Genomic DNA, 15,416 nt, shown 5'->3' on the forward strand with positions numbered 1-15,416 from the left:
GGGTTGGGTTAGAACAGTGCTTCTTTTCCTTTATTTTAAAAAAAATATTTTTATTGATTTCAGAGAAGAAGGGAGAGGGGGAGAGAAATAGAAACATCAATGATGAGAGAGAATCATTGACTGGCTGCCTCCTGCACGCCCCACACTGGGGATCAAGCCTGCAACCTGAGCATGTGCTGTGACTGGGAATCAAATTGTGACCTCCTGGTTCATAGGTTGATGCTCAACCACCGAGCATCAACGCCAGCTGGGCCTTTTCCTTTTGTTTTTAAAAAGTCCAAAATTAAAAATGTAAACGTTGAAAACTACAAAGTAAAAATGTAGCTGAATATGATTTTATCTTGGAGTGGTTGAAGAAGGGATAGCTAATAACACACTATTATGTGTGTTAGCATGAGAAAGAGACATGTAGCTTATCATATGAAACAAGTTCAGACATGATGAAGCAATAAATAGGCTAAGGAGAAACCTTGGATGAATTCTTAAACAATTCTGGAAGGTGACATTATTCACATGTATATAAAGGACCTCACAGGCCTTGCAAGTAGTAGATAGTCATAAAAGGATTTTGAGTTAATGAAATAAAAAATGACATTAAATATTTGAATTTTTTGGGTGATAAGATCCACATGGTACATCAGGATCTGTGTCATGTTCACCTTGAATTAATTTAATTTCCCTAACTAAAATGCTAACTTCCTCAAAATGTATAGAGCTTGGATGATATGAAGAAATTTGTTTCCAAATTTTAAAATGTGTAAATTTTAAATACTGTGTAACCACCCATGGTCTGATAAGAATTATATCTATTCAGGTCCTTTGCTCATTTTTAAATTGGATTGTTTGGCTTCCTGGTATTGAGGTATAGGAGTTCTTTGTATATTTTGGAAATTAAACCCTTATCAGGTATGTCATTGGCAAATATGTTTTCCCATGCAGTAGGTTCCCTTTTCATTTTGTTGATGGGTTCTTTTGATGTGCAGAAGCTTTTTAGTTTGATGTAGTCCCATTTGTTATTTTTTCCTTTGTTTCCCTTACCCTAGGTGATGTATCAGTGAAAATACTGCTACGTGAGATGTCTCAGATTTCCTGCCTATTTTTTCTTTTAAGATTTATATGGTTTCACAACTTATGTTTACGTCTTTTATCCATTCTGGGTTTATTCTTGTGTGGTGTAAGTTGGTGGTCTAGTTTCATTTTTTTGCATGTACTTGTCCAATTTTCCCAACACCATTTATTGAAGAGATTATCTTTATTCCATTGTATGCTGTTATCATCTTTGTCAAATATTAATTGGCCATATTGGTGTAGGTTGATTTCTGGGGTCTCTGTTCTGTTCCATAGGTCTATATGCCTGTTCTTGTGCCAGTACCAGGCTATTTTGGTTACAATGGCTTTGTAATATAGGATATCTGGTATTGTGATCCCTCCCACTTTGTTCTTCCTTTTGAATATTCTTGCAGCTATTTGGGATCTTTTTTTGTTTCATATAAATTTTTGGAATATTCTATGTGGATCTGTGAAATATGCCACTGGTATTTTAATAGGGATTGTGTTTAACCTGTAGATTGCTTTGGGTAGAATGGACATTTTAATGTTAATTATTCTAGTCCACGCACGTGGTATATGCTTCCACTTTTGTGTGTCCTCCTCTATTTCCTTTTCCAGTGTCCTATAATTTTCTGAGTACTGGTCTTTTACCTCCTTGGTTAAGTTTATTCCCAGGTATCTCTATCTCTTTTTTTGTTGTTGTTACAATGGTAAATGTGATTGTTTTTTTAGTTTCTCTTTCTAAAGGTTCATTATTGGTGTATAAAAATGCCATCAATTTCCAGGTATTAATTTTGTATACTAAGGTATCAACTCACACATGCCAGAATGCATATCTACACTAATAAAAGAGAAAAATGGTAATTGGCGTACGACGATACCCTTTTCATTGGCTAATCAGGGCTATATGCAAATTAACTGCCAACTAAGATTGGCAGTTAACTGCCAACTAAGATTGGCAGTTAACTGCCAACAAGATGGCGGTTAATTTGCATATGTAGGCACAATGCAGGGAGGCGAAAGGGAAAGCAGGAAGAAGCCCCCTGCCACTGACAGTTGATCGGAAACCCAGGGGGGAGCTAAGAGCCAGGGGGCAGGGCAAAGGCGGCCCTGGGACCGCCTTTGCCCTGCCCCCCAGCCATGATCAGAGAATCAGGCACCTTTTCCGCCCTGGACAGTGATAGCAGGAAGTAGGGGTGGAGCCAGCGATGGGAGCTGGGCACGGTCGAAGCTGGCAGTCCGGGGAGCTAGGGGTCCCTTGCCTGGGCCTAAAGCGGAGCCCACGATCGCGGGGCCGCTGCAGCTGCGGGTCCCCGCTGCCCGGCCGGACGCCTAGGCCAGAGGCATTAGGCCTGGGCAGGGGCGGAGCCTGCAACCGCGGGGAGCTGGGGGTCCCCTGCCCAGGCCTGACACCTCTGCCAGAGGCCTCAGGCCTGGTCAAGGGGCCTATCCGGTGATTGGTGATCGGAGGGTGATGAGGGTCAACTCCTCTGGCCGAGGCATCAGGCCTGGGCGGGGGGCGGAGCCGGGGGTTGGGGGGATATGATGGTCCCCTTGCCCAGGCCTGAAGCCTGGGTCAGAGGCGTCAGGCTTGGGTGGGGGGTGGAGCAAGCGATCAGAGGGAGATGGGGGTCCCCTGCCCAGGCATGATTCCTGGGCAAGGGGCCGATCCTGCGATTGGAGGGTGATGGGGGTCAACGCCTGAGGGCTCCCAGTATGTGAGAGGGGGCAGGCTGGGCTGAGGGACACTCCCCCCCCCCACACCCAGTGCACGAATTTCGTGCACCGGGCCCCTAGTCATCAATAAATAACAAACAGCAAGTGTTGGCGAGGCTGTGGAGAAAAGGGAATCCCAGTACTGCTGGAAGGAATGCTGACTACTACAGCCACTGTGGAAAACAGTATGAAGGTTCCTCAAAAACTTAAAAATGGATTTGCCATTTGACCCAGCAATCAACTTCTGGGAATACTGGTATATCCTAAGAATCTCAAAGCACAAATTAGAAAGAATACATGCATCTCTATGTTCATAGCAGCATTATTTACAATAGCTAAGATCTGGAAACAGCCCAAGTGCCCGTCAAAGATGAGTAGATAAAAAAGCTGTGTTACACTTACACAATGGAATACTATGCAGCTGTAAAAAAGGATATCTGTTTGAAACAGCATGGAGGGACCCAGAGAGTATTATGCTATGCAAAACAAGTCAGTTAAAGAAAGACAAGTATCACATGATCTCACTTATAAGTGAACTCTAAAGAACAAAATAAAGTGATGAAAAAAAAGGCAGGTATGGAAGCAGGAAGCAGAATAATAGACATGTGTGTGTATGTGTATGTGTGTGTGTGTGTGTGTGTGTGTGATGGGGGGAAAGGGAGTTGGAAGAGAGAGCACAGGAAGAGATTAGTCTATGAACATATAAGCATAACCCATAGATACAGACAATAGAATGGGGAAAGACCTGGGGGGGGGGTGAGAGGGGGTTGGGTGGATGGACGCATAAAGGGAGAAAATGGGAGACATCTGTAAAAATGTCAATAAAATTTTTTTTAAAAAAGGAATTTAAGAAAAATAAACTAGGCCCTGGCTGGTGTGGTTCAGTTACTTGTGCATCGTCCCATGCACCAAAAGGTTGCCAGTTCGATTCCCGTTCAGGCACATGCCTAGGTTGTGGGCTAGATCCCCTGTAGAATGAGCTGGATGCGACTGATCAAGTTTCACTCTCCATTAATGTTTCTCTCTTTCCCTTTCTCTCTCTCAAAATTAATAAAAAAATATTTAAAAAAACAAAAAAACTTGGGTGTCTTGTGATTACTTATGTAATTTTTTGGGGGAAAAGACATTTAAGTATTAATAATGATGAGTTAATAGAAGTATCAGTAATTTGAAAAGCTAATGACTTTTCATGGTCTTTACCTTGCCTTTTTTTCTACTGGTTGAAGACGTACAAGGGCTGTGCTTTGGTGAAAAGCATCTTATCTAATAAAAGAGAAACATGCAAATTGACCATACCTCTGCTACACCCACAAGCTATGCCCATCAGCCAATCAGGAGGGAGTATGCAAATAAACCAAACTAAGATGGCCACAGCCATGAAGCTGGAGCTAACAGGAGGCTTGGGTTGCCCCTGGCGATGGAGGAAGCCAAGCTTCCCGCCTGCCCTGGCTGGCTATAGGCTCTGCTCAAGGCTACAAAGTTTCAATTATAGAAGATAAATAAATCCCAGATACCTGCTTCCAGCTGCTGTGGCCTCCGCTCAAGGAGGGTTTGGGAGCCTGGGTTGCCCGGGGCCGTGGCCAGCCTGCAAACAGCCATCAAACCCTCATCCAGGCTGGTCAGGCACCCCAGCAGGGACCCCCACCCTGAAGGAGGTGTGGCCAGCTTGAAAACAGCCCTTAGCCCCTCACCCAGGCTGGCCACGCCCCCCAGCGGGGACCCTTACCACATGGGGGCATGGCCGGCCTGCAAACTACCACAGGCCCCTCGCCCAGGCCACTCCATGCCCCAAGGGAACCCCCACCCTGATCCAGGACACTCTTCAGGGCAAACCAGCTGGCTAATTAGACTGGGAGACCTCCCAGGAGACCTTCCGCACATTCTTCTGGACAAAGCCATGGTGGCGGGGCTGAGGTAGAGGCGGTTAGAGACCAAGAGGGAAGGGCAGTTGTGGGTGATCAGGCTGGTGAGGGGCGGGGCCATTGGGGGTAAGCAGACCAATAGGGGGACCAGTTGAGGGCAAGCAGGCCATCAGTGGGGGTCAGTTGGAGGTGATTAGGACGGGGGGGGGGGAGTTTGGAGTGAGCAGGCCAGCAGGGGGGCATTTGGGGGTGATCAGGCTGGCGGGGGGGGGGGGCATTTGAGGGCAAGCAGGCCAGCGGTGGGGGGCAGTTCGGGGAGAGCAGGCTAGCAGGCAGAGTGGTTAGGGGCAATCAGGCAGGCAGGTGAGTGGTTAGGAGCCAGCAGTCCCGGATTGGAAGAGGGATGTCCGACTGCCGGTTTAGGCCCGATCCCTGTAAGCAGTAGGACATCCTTCAAGGGGTCCCAGGTTGGAGAGGGTGCAGGCCAGGCTGAGGAACACCCCCTACCCCCGTGCACGAATTTTGAGCACCGGGCCACTAGTCTATAATAATAAAAGGGTAATATGCTAATTAGAGCAGATGTCTTCCGGACGTCATTCTGGACGTCCTTCCTGACAAAGCCAGGGCCCAAGGGAAGCCAGGGTCCCAGAGGAAAGCTGGTGCCAGTGCCAGCAGCCGAGGGGAGGAAGGCCTACTCTTGCATGAATTTTCATGCCATTGGGCCTCTAGTATATTTATAACCAGCCAACTGACTTTTACATAGCTTGGGGTAGAATATTTCTCTGATTAAATTAGGAATTTCAGAAAGCAATCCAAATCACTAGTGGTACCCACTGTCCACTGAATTACCATAGCCATCCTCCCTCCACTCTCCCCCCGCACAAATGCATGCTCATTCATATCCTCTAAGACAGTGATCGGCAAACTCATTAGTCAACAGAGCCAAATATCAACAGTACAACGATTGAAATTTCTTTTGAGAGCCAAATTTTTTAAACTTAAACTATATAGGTAGGTACATTGTTATTAACTTAACTAGAGGCCCAGTGAACAAAAATTTGTGCACTCGGGGGTAGGGGGTTCCTCAGCCCGGCCTGTGCCCTTTTGCAGTCTGGGACCCCTCGGGGGTGATCACTTGCTGGCTTAGGCCTGCTCCCCGGGGGATTGGGCCTAACCTGGCAGTCAGACATCCCTCTGGCAGCCCGGCAGCCCTTGGGGGATGTCCACTTGCCAGCGGGGAGCAGACCTAAGCTGCAGTCAGACATCCTTAGCGCTGCTGAGGAGGCAGGAGGGGCTCCCACCACCACTGCTGTACTGGCAGCTGTCAGCCTGGCTTGTGGCTGAGCAGAGCTACCCCTGTGAGAGCGCCCTGACCACCAGAGGGCAGCTCCTGCATTGAGCGTCTGCCCCCTGGTGGTCAGTTTGTGTCACAGTGAGCAGTCATTCCCAGTCTTTCTGCTGTTAGGGTCAGTTTGCATATTACCCTTTTACTATATAGGATAGAGGCCTGGTGCAAGGGAGGGGGCCGGCTGGTTTACTCTGAAGGGTGTCCCGGATCAGGGTGGGGGTCCCGCTTGGGTGCCTGGCCAGCGCTGATGGCTGTTTTCAGCTAGTCACATCCCCTTCTGGGTGGGCGTCCCCACTGAAGTGCCCGGCCAGCCTGGATGAGGGGATGATGGATGTTTGCAGCTGGTCACTCCCCTTTCAGGGTGGGGGTTCCCACTGGAGTGCCTGGGCAGTCTGGGTGAGGGGCTGAGGGCCGTTTTCAGGCTAGTGGATGACTGAAGTTCCCAGCCTCTTTTTTTTTATTCTGGGATTTATTTACCTTCTATAGCTGTCACTGGAGCTGAGAGCCAGCTCCAGCTCTGAGGTCATGGCTGGCTGAAAGCAGGTACCTGGACTTTGTTTAGCTTCTATAATTGAAACTCTGTTGCCATCACTGGCGCTCTAAGCTCTGAGCCCACTGGTGGCTGAAAGCAGGTCTCTGGGTTTGTTTAGCTTCTATAATTGCAACATTGTTGCATCTGGAGCTCAGAGCTGGGCTGCGGCAGGCAGGGAACCTTGGCTTCCTCCATCACGGGAGCAACCAAGCCTCATGTTCGCTACAGCTGTGTGGCTGCCGACTGCCATCTTGGTTGGCAGTTAATCTGCATATCTCACTGATTAGCCAGTGGGAAGGGTAGTGAAGTTATGGTTAATTACCACGTTTCTCTATTATTAGATAGGATTAGGGTACTCCTAAGGCTTAGGAAGAACCACACTCAAGAGGCCAAAGAGCCGCAGTTTGCCGACCACAGCTCTAGGACAACACACACAATTTTGTTCAGAAAAAGGTGCTTTCCTGCCCAAGAAGGAGATTAACAAAGCGTTTTATCTGCCACATACCCTGCTTCCTATCTTTGAACATGTTTGAGGGAGTATGTGCCTGAAGTCCTGCAGACAGACATCCTGCACTCTTGAAGGGAGATCAGGAGACTCCCCCAGGCCCGGCACGTGACATGGTGAGGTGCTTAACTGACATCGGCAAAACCTACCGTATGACATTTGGGTATGGTGAAGGGAAAAAGCCTCTTCTTGTGGAGCAGCTAGCATTGGGGTATTGTGTTAGTTACAGCTTGAAAATACTGTGCTGGCCGAAACCGGTTTGGCTCAGTGGATAGAGCGTCGGCTTGCGGACTGAAAGGTCCCAGGTTCGATTCCGGTCAAGGGCATGTACCTGGGTTGCGGGCACATCCCCAGTGGGGAGTGTGCAGGAGGCAGCTGATAGATGTTTCTCTCATCGATGTTTCTAACTCTCTATCTCTCTCCCTTCCTCTCTGTAAAAAATCAATAAAATATATTTAAAAAAAAAAAAAGAAAATACTGTGCTGATCCAAGGAGTCCCATTGTGCAGGATTAAATGAACAAAATCAGGCTAAATCAAACTTTTATTCAAAATCCACCTAGAGAAAAAGGTACATGTGACAACCAAGATGGCAGCATAGGTAAACACTGGAGTTAGCTGCCTCGAACAACCACTTCAAAAATACAACTAAAAGACGGAACGGACATCGCCCAGAACCACAGGAAGACTGGCTGAGGGAAAATTCTTCAATTAGAAGGAAAGAGAACAGCATACGAGACTCAGAGGAGGTGCAGTGCGGAAAATACAAAGGTGTGGAGGTACGCGCGGAGCGGGCTGGTAGCTGAGGGCACGGTTGTCATTTTCAATTGGGAGGGAGTCTCAGATTCTGAGCTCCAGTTCTGGGCAAGTCTCTAGGGACCCAGACTCAAACGGGAGAAGGGGGACTGTCTGGCATCGGTCAGAACGCGAGGGCAGCTTTCTCTCCGAGGTTTTCAGTGGTTGCTGGGACTCTGAGAGGCAGAGCCTCTGGGGACGGGACTGAGAGCAGCCATAACTGCTCCCTCCACCCGCTCTGTTGATCCCGTGCGACCTGCCCCGCCCAAGCCCTGCACAGAGCCATTTGCCAGATAGCCTCAGGCAAAGGCTAGATTAGCACCTCCCTAGAGGACAGAAGTTTTCCCACTGCAGACACAGCTGATTCTCACAGCCAGTTGGCCTGGAGGTCAAATCCCCCTAGTATTAACTACAACAATAAAGGCTTAACTACAACAAGACTGCGCACAAAGACCACTAGGGGGTGCACCAAGAAAGCATTAAAAATGCGGAGACAAAGAAACAGGACAAAACTGTCAATGGAGGATACTGAGTTCAGAACCACACTTTTAAGGTCTCTCAAGAACTGTCTAGAAGGCGCCGATAAAGTTATTGAGATCTACAAGAAATCTAATGAGACCCTCGATGTTATGATAAAGAACCAACTAGAAATTAAGCATACTCGGACTGAAATAACGAATATTATATAGACTTCCAACAGCAGACCAGAGGAGCACAAGAATCAAGGCAAAGATGTGAAATGCGAAGAAGCAAAAAACTTCCCTAACCTGGTGAAGGAAATGCAGAGTCCGAAACATGATGAACCCAAAGAGGCACACATCAAAATATATTGTAATTAAAATGTCAAAGGTTAAAGGCAAAGGGAGAATCTTAAAAGCAGCAAGAGAAAAGCAGTTGGTTACCTACAAAGGACCTCCATGTGAATGTCAGCTGATTTCTTAACAAAACATATCAGGCCAGAAGGGTGGTATGAAATATTCAGAATGATGAACACAAAGTATTCATAAGCAACATTAGTCAATCCAGCAAAGCTATCATTTAGAACTGAAGAACAGACATGAAAATTGAAGAATAGATAAAGGGCTTCCCAGACTCATTTAAAGGGCTAAATGAGCCCATCACTACCAAACCAGTATTATAAGAAATATTAAAGGGACTCTTTAAGAAAAAAAAAGATAAAATATATGAATAAAATGGTAACAATTACTTTAAATGTAAATGGACTAAATGTTCCAATCAAAAGACATATGTGGCTGAATGGATAACAAAACAATACCCTTAAGGTATTAAGCAAATAAAAAAAAAGTCTCATGGACACAGACAGCAGTATAGTGACTGCCAGAGGGAAAGGGGTTTGGGGGAGGTAGAAGAGAGTAAAGGAAGGCTAAATGGTAATGAAAGGAGATTTGAGTTGGGGTGGTAAATACAAAATACAGTATACAGATGATGTACTGTATTTTTATATACCTCAAACCTATATAATTTTATTAACCAACTAGAGGCCCGATGCATGAAATTCTTGAGTGTCCAGTCCATCTCGCTCAGTCCTGATCGGCTGGACCCTAGCAGCAAGCTAACCTACCAGTTGTAGCATCTGCCCCCTGGTGGTCAGTACATGTCATAGCGACTGGTCGACCGTGACCTATCAACTGTCTGCCCTCTGGTGGTCAGTGCATGTCATAGTGAGCAGTTGAGTGGCCTTAGCATATCATTAGCATATTACGCTTTGATTGGTTGAACAGCGACTGGCCAACCAGACACTTAGCATATTAGGCTTTTATTATATAGGATAGCCAAGATATGAAGCAACCTACGTGTATATCAGTGGATTTATTGGGGTCTTCACTTCATAAGTTTTATAAATGTCTAATTGCTATGTTGTACATCTGAAACTAATATACTGTATGTCAACTGTAATTGAAATATAAAAAAATGTTAAAAATATAAAATGTGTCAAAAGAGAATTCTAATTTTTCATGTCACTTTTTAGTATTACTGTGGCAGGTTTAAGTCATATTAAAAGTAGCTTGAATAGATGGATAATATCCTGAAGGCCCCTGTAGCAGTGGCTTCTCCTTAAGAAGAGTAATTTTCCAATCTAGTCTTCCACAGAACTTAGAACTTGGTGAGACTCCCTGAGAATAATAAATAATGGTAAAACCTATTTGCCTTTTTCAAAAAAAACTTAACATAGTCCAGAAACTTTATGGATTTTATATGCATTCTCTTATTTAACCCTTGACTATCCAAACACTGCACTTGCCTGAGGCCACACGATTAGTAAAAGACAGAACCAAGCCCAGGTCTCCCAAAGCCCCGCTCCCAACAATAGGCTGCAGCTGTGGGTTGTTACCTTATTCACAACTTTCCTTCTTAAGGACCTCTGCAGCAAGCCCTGCATGGGCTCGCCATCCCATCGCAGCTGCACCCAGCGGAAATGCTGCTGCACCAGCAAGTCGGAGCCCTGGAGGCAGGCCTTGGCAATGGTACCCATTAGAAAGCAGTTCTCATGAAAGTAGTAACATTCCGTTTCCTAAAATAAGCCATATTATGGGACACATACGAATTACAATAAGTCAAAGAAAGAACATGAAGTCTAGCATGTATTCTGGGGAACAGAAAACTCAGAATGGTCTCACGGGAGCTTGCTTCTCAGCATGCTCTCATCTCGCCACAATCTTTACCTTTTGAAAAAGTACAGGGGCTTTCAGTGCTGCGATTTTCCAGAGGTGCCAAGAAATCTCCCAATAACTCAGACAGTGAAGCTTTCTCCAAGTTCTCTAAGATGATGATGATTTTCTTATTAACAGGAGATTGTTTCACTGGGATCAGATAAGCTGTGGTCAGAAATGAAATGCAGTGATTCAAGCTTTTACAAAATATGAATGGGCAAAATTTACCAAGTCTGAAGATATAAAATTTTAGCAAAGATGTGACATACTAAGAATGCTCTTCAATTGCTGACCCAGTAGAAGGACTCCGGCCATCAGTTTGGCACTATTTAATAGAGGTGAAGATACACACACACAACCATCCAATAGCAGTTCCACAGCAGATCCCAAATGGAATCACTCCAACTGTCCACCAACAGTAGAGTGGAATAATAGGAATATATTCATGCAATGGATATTAAAGTGAACAAATAGGCTTCCTTTTGAATGGATCTGCTGTTTTCTGGATTTCATCTCTGTCTCTTTATAGAGTTATTCACTCATTTTGGCGGAGACATCCTCTAATTTCCCAGAAAGAATCAAGATGGTGGCATAGGTAAATGCCCGTACTGGCCGCTTCCCACAACCACATCAAAATTACAGCGAAAATACAGACCACCATCATTCAGAACCACCTGAAAGCTGGCTGAATGGAAATCCCACAACTAGAGAAGTAAAGAAGAAAAGCACATTGAGACTGGTAGGAGGGGCAGAGGCACATAACCGTGGGTCTGACACACGTGTGCCATTTTTTTAATCAGGAGGGAGATCGTCTCTGTGGAGACTACCCATGAGGAGCAAGGGGCCCCAGCTCCACACCAGAGCCACAGCCCAGGGATCCAGAGCTGGGAAGAGAAGTCCTTGTAACTTCGGGATTGTAGCTGAGTGATAAGGAGGTGACTGGAATCCTAGGTGTTCCTCTTAAAGGGTGAGTGCACAAAGTTACATGATTGATCCTACTTCTTCTGAGCTTTAGCGCCAGAGGACCCAGACACATATGGGGAGGAACTAGATTGCTGGCATCAGGGCAGGAATTTGGGGGTGGCTTCCTCCCAGACAAGGATGCTCATACAGGTCATTATTCCTGTGCTGTGACTTCCCCTGTCACAGCCTGACTGGCAGCCATTATTGAGTCTTCATCAGTCCAGAGCACACTGTTTGCTACACCTAGTGATTCCCTGAAACCCCGTCCCATCCAATAAGCCCCACCCAAGCTGTTTGCAGCAGCTTTTCCATATGAATGGCCTGTCCTGGCTCAGGCTTCAGACTTTGCTAAAATCTCTCAAACAAGCTGCAGCTGGTGCCAGAGTGCCCCAATCCTATCAATAAAAGGCCCAAGACTCAGCACTTGCACAGCCTGCCTTGCTTCACAGCTGGGCTTTGCCTGGGCACCTCCAAGCCCAATACAAACAGGAAATAGCCATCTGCAGATTTCTCTGTAGTTCCTGCCAGGTGGCCCCAAGAAGTGGCTGGCTTTGCACCTCCCTGGAGGCCCTAGAGCCAGTGCACCTGGTGGACAGCTTCAGATCATAGCACATTACAACACTACACATCCACAAGTGACACACTCAAGAGGCAGACTCCGTGAGCACCAAATTCCCACTGAAGCAAGTCCTGCTCCATAGGGGTATTTTCTGCAAAGCAGCTTTTCCACGATAGTCACAGCTAGTCTTCACAGTCAATTAACTGTAAGTTTACTTCTCCCAGTGATGCCAACAGCAATCAAGGCTCAACTACAAAACTGTACATAGCCCACACAGGGGCAGACTTAAAGTGCCCAGCTCAGGTGACTGCAGAGGCTGAGCCACTGGGCCCTGCAGGACATCTACTACACAAGGCCACTCTACCAATTCCAAGAGACACAGCAGCTATACCTAATCCACAAAAACAAACACAGGGAAGCAGCCAAAATGCAGAGACAAAGAAACATGTCACAAATGGAAGAAATGGAAGAAAGCAAGCTACTTGGATACAGAGTTCAAAACCATGGTTATGAGGTTACTCAAGGCTCTTTATGAGACTTTCAAGGATTTTAGTGAAAATGTCAAAGTCACGAAAAAAAAACACACATCAGTAAAAAATTAAGCATACACAAACTGAAATAAAGAATAATTTATAGAGATTCAACAGTAGAGTATAAGTTCTAAGAATCAAATCAATGATTTGGGATATGAGGAAGCAAAAAACACCCAATCACAGTAGCAAAAAGAAAAAAGAATCCAAAAATATGAAGATAATGTAAGGAGTCTCTAGGACAACTTCAAGTGTACCAATATTTACGTTATAGGGGTGCTATAAGGAGAAGAGAGAGAGCAAGATGTTGAAAACCTATTTGAAGAAATAATGATAGAAAACTTCCCTTACCTGGTGAAAGAAATAGACTTACAAGTCCAGGAAGCACAGAGAATCCCAAACAAGAGGAACCCAAAGAGGCCCACACCAGGACACATCATAATTAAAATGCCAAGGGTAAATACATAGAGAGAATCTTAAAAGCAGCAAGAGAAAAGCAGTTAGTTACAAGGGATAGCCCATAGGACTGTCAGCTGATTTCTTAACAGAAACATATCAGACCAGAAGGGAGTGGCAAGAAATATTCAAAGTGATGAATAGCAAGGACCTACAGCCAAGATTACTCTTCTCAGACTAAAATAGCTTTTCTGTATGCTGTGAAGGTTTAAAAATTAGACTAGAAACAGTAACAACCACCTCTCAATTTAGTTGTATTTGTGGGAACTGTTACACTGGTGTCTGATGTGTGCTGGATTCCCTTCAACCAAGTTATTCAGTAAAAAGTGTTAAAATACTATGCATCTCAGTGTTTCAATGTTCTCTCAGGAATACATTGATTATGGAAGTATGATAAATCTATAGCTTGTAAAAATAATGATGAAAAACTAACAAACCAGTAATAAAAAACATATTAGTTTGAATGATTTGTGTATCCACTTTCCTGTAACTAAGGACTAAAGGTTTTTCCTTGATTAGTGTTCGTTGTCTGGCTAGTTCTAGTGGCCCTAAAGCTTCAGTATCCAGCAGCCAGAATCCATCTTCAGAAACATGTAACTGCATTTCAACAAACATTTATCCAGTGCTCCCTAACTTTATGTCCCATGTTAAGTGTTATGTCTTATCATAGGTGACTAATTCTAATTGGGAACGTGGCATTTTAAACTAAACTATTATGAGGAATGACATCTTAATAGGTTAGAAAAAGGCTTTCTAGGTTTAAGAAATGGCATACATAGGCAGAGAATGGAGGCTGGGCAGGGCTCAGTTCAGAAAAGTGAGAACAGCTGCCTAACAGTGACTCAAAATTGATACTTCCCTCTAGTCAGGACTGGCTGGGAGCTTAGTGTGGCGCCACATTGGTGGAATGGGATGTAGCAGCAGCACAGCAGGCTGTGTCCTCCTGGGGCTGGGGCTGCACGGTACAATCACCTGGGACCCTTTCCCAGAGCCTATGATTTAATTGGCCTGTGCTTGGCCTGAGCACTTTGTGGGCATCCAGGGTGAGACCTGCGGCTAAGATCACAATCCGACCACAAATGAAAAGTGGAATGCCATGTTGGGAGGGAGAAACTACCAGCTCTGAGAACCAGTGGAACTCTTTAAGGAGGAAGATCAACAGGGTTTGATTCCTGCTTTGAGATCTCACTTTGTCTTTTTACATTTTCATATAAATTATTTTTTTGTTTGCTTTTCAATTATAGTTGACATACAATATTATATGTCACTCTAGTGATTAGATATTATAAAACTTGAGTGATTATCCCAAAAATTCTCTTACCAAAACACATCATAATTAAAATGCCACAGGTTAAAGACAAAGAGAATCTTAAAAGCAGCAAGAGAAAAGCAGCTAGTTAGCTACAAGAGAGCTCCCATACAATTGTCAGCTGATTTCTCAACAGAAACTATGCAGGCCAGAAGGGAGTGGCAAGAAATATTCAAAGTGATGAATAGCAAGGACCTGCAACCAAGATTACTCTACCCAGCAAAGCTATCAGGTAGAATTGAAGGCCAGATAAAGAGCTTCCCAGACAAGGGAAAGCTAAAGAAGTTCATCACCACCAAACCAGTATGACATGCAATGTTAAAGAGATCTTACTCTCACGTAAAGAACTGACTGGAGAGGAAAGATACAGGAGAATGCACCGACAGGCTTTTATTGCTGAAGTGAAGGACCTCATCCAGGGAAGAGGATGAAAAGGCATCTGGAGAGAGGTCAATAAGGCTCAGGGGTAGCAGTCTAGAGAGCTGGGTAGAGAGGAAATATCAGTGACAACCGGGGTTCCCACCAGAGAAGAGGTTGTACAGTGAATGGAGGCAGAGAGCACATGAGCAAGAGTGTACTCGGAGAGGGGGTGGGGGTGCTAATTTATGGTTCAGGCCTGATGTGCTTGAAAAGGACAGGGCCTCTCTGAGATGTCCAGCAGGTGGTGGGACGTGAGGATGGGAGCAGCAAGTGAGGATTCAGGCTGCAAATGAAATAAATGAGTTTACAGAAAAGAGACGGCAAACTCATTCCCCTGGATCCACAAGCAAGAACTGAGTTGCTAATGACTTCATTAATCCCACGTTTAATGTAAAATTCATGTCCTAAACAGGATTGCTGTTCCTAACAGTTGGGTTGGGTTTCGCCCTCATCTTTGTTTACCTTAGTCTCCCAGGAGGTACCAGCAAGGGTCAAGCAGACTGGGTTTCTCCAGTGAAAGCTTCGTCTTCAACACTGCCAGCCTCATTTCCTCCATTTTTCAGTACCACCTATTTCTCCATCTGACCATTTAGTTCAACATCCTCAAACAACTTAGTCCAAAGGCAAATTTTATTTTAGTTGAGAAATAGCATGTGTCTAATTCAGGTTATTTAGCGTAGTTTCAGGCCTATTATTTTAAC

The 15,416-nt window shown here is 45.1% G+C and overlaps 1 protein-coding gene across 1 annotated transcript in view; it reads right to left on the reverse strand.

Moving 5' to 3' along the window:
• CTTNBP2 (cortactin binding protein 2) overlaps window positions 1-15,416 on the reverse strand; it is a 182,239-nt gene that overhangs the window by 29,447 nt on the left and 137,376 nt on the right. The window contains 2 exon segments of the mRNA XM_059711639.1: window positions 10,160-10,335; window positions 10,479-10,643. Coding sequence (XP_059567622.1) covers window positions 10,160-10,335; window positions 10,479-10,643 — 341 coding nt within the window.

The sequence above is a fragment of the Myotis daubentonii genome, chromosome 10 (assembly GCF_963259705.1).
Source record: "Myotis daubentonii chromosome 10, mMyoDau2.1, whole genome shotgun sequence".
NCBI lineage: Eukaryota > Metazoa > Chordata > Mammalia > Chiroptera > Vespertilionidae > Myotis > Myotis daubentonii.